General features: G+C 33.4%; 1 protein-coding gene across 1 annotated transcript; it reads left to right on the forward strand.

Annotated features, from left to right (window-relative positions):
- Positions 1 to 467: 467 nt before the first annotated feature.
- Positions 468 to 4176, forward strand: LOC140889009 (uncharacterized). The gene is made up of 3 exons (XM_073296706.1): positions 468 to 752; positions 1720 to 3525; positions 3783 to 4176. The coding sequence occupies exons 2-3, from the start codon at positions 1861 to 1863 to the stop codon at positions 3945 to 3947; spliced, it is 1830 nt and encodes a 609-aa protein (XP_073152807.1). The 5' UTR covers positions 468 to 752; positions 1720 to 1860; the 3' UTR covers positions 3948 to 4176.
- The last annotated feature ends 741 nt before the right edge of the window (positions 4177 to 4917 follow it).

Here is a 4917-nt window from a genome sequence, read left to right on the forward strand (position 1 = left end):
GAGACACAAATTTTTACTTATCCTATGTATTCTTTCATTTTTTTGTTAATCCAATGATATCTTATGACTGGGTATGAGATTAGATGTAGGTTTGACAAATACCTCTTAACACATGATATTAGTGGATGATGAATGTCATATAAGTGAAATTGTGTGAAATTAACAATGATAATTAAGAGAATAAACACAATAATCCTACAAAATAAAAAACATGCAAAACAACAATTTATTTATAACTATGTCTTGTTTATCCATATCTCATCATGTTTTTATTTATCTGTCGCTCATCCATAATACCAATCGGTATCTAAATGTATCAAGAAACATCCGTCACTTTCACTAACAAATCCCGTATACAAACACAATGCAAGGGACATGTACGTTTAACATTTTGGTGTATTTTCTCATTCAAAATCTCAGTTTTTAAATTTTTTCTTTCGGCTTTTGATTTGACCATGAAATTTGCAAGAATCAGGCACGTGTGGGACCTACCATTAAATTTTATTTCTCCAAGATTAAACGCGGCATACATCGATTTATAACCATATTCGTTATGATTTTCTTTTAATTTCCTCGAATCATATGTTCTTGTAATCTTGTGGTTTCTGTGCTTGGATTCTCTGTTCTTATTCTTCGTTTTTTTTGGGAACAGAATCAAGACTATTTGCTGCTGTGTAAAATCAGTAATTTCCAGTTGTGGGTTGAAAAGATTTGAGTTGGTGCAGCTCATGCTCTGGTTCTTTCATGTGAAGGTTGGTAAAGTTTTTTCCTTTTCCCCCCTTGAAACCCATATTTTTTTCCTTGGGAAAATTGCGTTTTGAGTTTAGATGGTGTGTTTTCTTGATAATAATGATGTTTTAGTTTGTGGGTATGGTTTGAAATTGAGTTTTGTATGGTTTTTGTTTAGGTTTTTCACTGTTTTTGATGATGAAATGGAAGAATATTGCTTCAACTATTGTGTTATGTGGGCTTTTAGCTTAAAATCTAGTTCTTTTGGTGAAGAAATCGTTTCATTGAATCATGATTTATGGTGCATGTGATGTGATCAAGTGATTTTAGTGTTAGTTTTTGGTTTAAAGGAAGTTTGCAACTTTTTTATTGAGGGTTGTGTTTCTTAAATGTTATTATCTGTTTGAGCTATGTTGGCATATAAATTATGTGATTTTTCCCCAAATTTTTGGTTCCATACTATTTATTCCTTATGGATTAATTTAAGGGAAGACATATGGTGGTTAGGTTTGCTCTGTTTTCTTTCGATTTAGAGGAAATTTGCTAAAAATATTGGTGTTTTGTTGGCAAGATTTTGGATTTATGTAGGTTTAATTTTGGTGATTAGACTTTGATGTTTATCAAGATTTTCTTTTCATTCGTGTACTGAATGATTTTCGTTTATAAACAAGAACCTACTGAAAGAAATTCGTCCGAAGTCAGTTTCTGTATTCAATTATCTATTTTGTTAACAGTAAATTCTTTTCTTATGTAAGATAGGTAATGTTTTTATATGTTTCAAATCGTTTTTCGGGCACATAATACTGATTTTCATTAGAAAGGGAGGCCGAGGTCTATGGAAATTCATCAGCTAGAGTTTGTTGACTATATTTGAAAATAGTAATCGAATTGGGTCGTTCTTCTCAAGATTCAAATATATTTCTTTGCTGTTTTGTTTTGGATATCTTTCAAACTGAATAAAGTAAACTGATTTTATTGTTTTGTTTCCAGATTGGCTCAGGGATGCGTGATGTATTAGGTTGCATGGATCTGAATGTTATATCGGTATATAGCTGAAGCAACAAATGAAAAAAGCGCTTTTTATTTGATTTTAAGTGATTACTACACATCTGAAGCCATAAGACATAGAGCATGAGTATTGACTGGAGAGACAATGGGGACAACGAAGAAAATACTATGTTCTTTACCACAGAAGATCTTGAATCAGAAGGGGGGATTCTTGTATCGCGGAAATGCTGTAGAAAACCGGAGCCCGAGCAAACTCTGATATTAAATATTCAAAGTTCATGTATTTATGCAACACCTAGTAAGTTCTTCTTTCAGAACTTTCACGGCTTACGTAATAGTATTCCTAAGCATATTACAAGCTTTGATGAGAAATATGCTCTTCGTTGTCTCGAGTTAATACGTAAGTTTGCTGCTTGGAATATCGCCTCAAAAGTGGATACATTGTCCTGTGATGCAAGTAATTTAACCGAAAATAGGAATAGAAGTTTGTGTGAAATGGCTAGATTAGCTGTTGAATCTCCATCTTTTGCATTTGGAATGGATGTTGTGGTAGACTCGAGTGGTGAATGGACGTTTAACCCTGTTACACGTAGTTCAAGTATGATCAACATCATGAAGAGCCCTTTGCTTCAAAAATTTGGGTCGTTAGATAATGATGTCGAGGATGGAAAAATAAGTTTACATGATGGTACTGAACTAGTTAACTCTAATCCACTCGCCTCTACTAATGGAATAAACAACAAATCATCTCATAAGGTAACGGTGCTTGATGACAAATATGTATCTGAAGCTGTGCATAAAAGGGCTGTTTCTTCATCAAGCACAAACTCAAGCAGCTCAGATCAGTCGTCTTGTTCCACATCCGCCACCATGTATCAGGGAATGCTTACGTGTGCATGGAAGAATGGGCTACCGCACTATGTTTACACCGTGGATGATAGGCCAGAGGTCTATGTGGCGGACTTGTCCAAGGTCAAATCTTTAGATGATAAAGTTTTGGATTATGTTTACACTTTCCATTCAAGGAAACGGGACAAGAAAGGAAAAAATACCCGTGAAATTTATTTGGACAAAGTTGGCACTATGGGAGTTTCTCATTCAATCACGGTATGTGCCGATAACTCAGACGTCGTTGAAACTCGGTTTGTCCTTTCTGTTTCAAACCACAATCATCATGGGAAGTTACAAACCTCGAATCACATCCTTAAGAAGAACAAGATTCTGGCGAAAAAAGTTGTGGACGTTTTTAGGTCTAGTCGCTCATATAAGCACAGGACACTTTACAAGAATGAGGCACCTCGTGCTATTCTTGAAGATGCATCTTCAAACCCTTCTCGAGAAACACAGGAAAGTTTCGATCAATACGAGGATTGTGCAGAAAATAAATACTTGCAAGATATTGAGTCAGCTGCCGTTGTTGTGAAAGATCATGTCTTTGGCAATAGTAAGGTGGCTGATCTTGGAGGATGGGGAATGAAGTTTCTCAAGAAATCAGGAAATAATATGTCTTTAGAGACCTTGACGCCCTCCAGATTCACTCAAAATTCTGCACAATGCTCCACAACAATCGACGTTATCATTCCTGCTGGTTTTCATGGCGGACCGAGAACAATAAATAGTGGGCCTTTGAGTCTTATCGATAGATGGATCAGTGGTGGCCAGTGCGACTGTGGGGGATGGGATATTGGCTGCCCGTTAACAATTCTCAACACCAACTCACGCTGTGCGGATTTATCCCGCTTAGATGATGATTCACAAGAATGCAACTCAACCGATTTCTTCATACAGGTTTGCTAACTCTTCAATCTGTTATCTTCTTTCTATTCATGAAATTGTGTGAAATTTTTGAATGTTTTTATTATGGACTGAGTTGGTCGTTATTGCAAAACGAAAATAGACGCATAGTACTTGGTTGGTTCGAATTTGATGTTGATCTGTATCAGAAGTTGGAATGGCTTTATAAGAACTCAACCATGCACTACATACCTAAATTTATTTTAGTTACTTTTATGACATAGAGCTAACCATTCGGTATCTTTTTACAGGGTTCAAAACAGACCATGCCCGTCATGAAAATGGTGAATATACACGATGGCTTGTTTTACATCAATTTTCAGTCGAGTCTCTCAGTTTTGCAGTCTTTCGCCATCGTTGCTGCAATCATTCATTCGCGAAGTCCGGTTCTTCAATCCAAGCTGCACAGGAGTTGAAGTGTGTGTCGGCTTGTTTATTGGAAAATGTATGTATAAGCACAGGTGACCCAAAAATTTAAATCAAAACTAAAATTCATAGTATAGTATACATTTGTTCAAGGAATAGATTCTCTTTGAGTTGGAGTTGTCATAGCTTTGTCCATTGAGTATATTAAATAGGATAAGATATGGTGATCAAAATTGTGCATGTTGTTTTTTTAACTATAAAGTTGAATATTAAAAGTTTTCTGGCTTCGGCTTCTTGCATATTATATTATATTATAATAATAATAATAATAATAATTATTATTATTATTATTATTATTATTATTATTATACACACTTTATAATAAGGATATATGCGTTGTGTCTGTTATGTGTTTGGGCATGAATTTTAAAAAAATAAAGATTTATAAATAACTAATTTGGTTGAGATTTTTTCCTGTCTAAAACGATGAAGTATGTTGTGAAAAATCTCAAAAAAAAAGTAATATAAATTTAAATATGATTGAGGTTGAGGTAAAACTTGAAAAAATCTTGGTGTACTACCATACTTGCATTGAAAAATTATATATAATAGAATAATTTTAGAGAGTTGATATTTACACTTCATTTTGTTATTTATACCCCACTTCATGTGTAAAATAGAGTTTAAATTTATTCATAAATGAAATGCAAATAATACAAAATAGAGTGTAAATATCAATTCCCTAATAAATAGAATGTAAATATCAACTCCCTAATTTTAATTGGTTCCACTTGAATAATATATATATATATATATATATATATATATATATCAAATAAGATAAGGTGAATCAACAACTTTGGGATTAATACACATAAACTCCACTAGTTTAATTACCATATAATGAAAACAAACTATTTGTGAATGTATTATTAGAAGGTTAAATAATAATAAATAATTTTGTATTGTTGGATTTATTAATGTTTTGTTTGGCCTATTGTTGATTAAATAGCATTAATA

This window comes from Henckelia pumila, chromosome 1 (assembly GCF_033568475.1).
Source record: "Henckelia pumila isolate YLH828 chromosome 1, ASM3356847v2, whole genome shotgun sequence".
Taxonomy (NCBI): Eukaryota; Viridiplantae; Streptophyta; class Magnoliopsida; order Lamiales; family Gesneriaceae; genus Henckelia; species Henckelia pumila.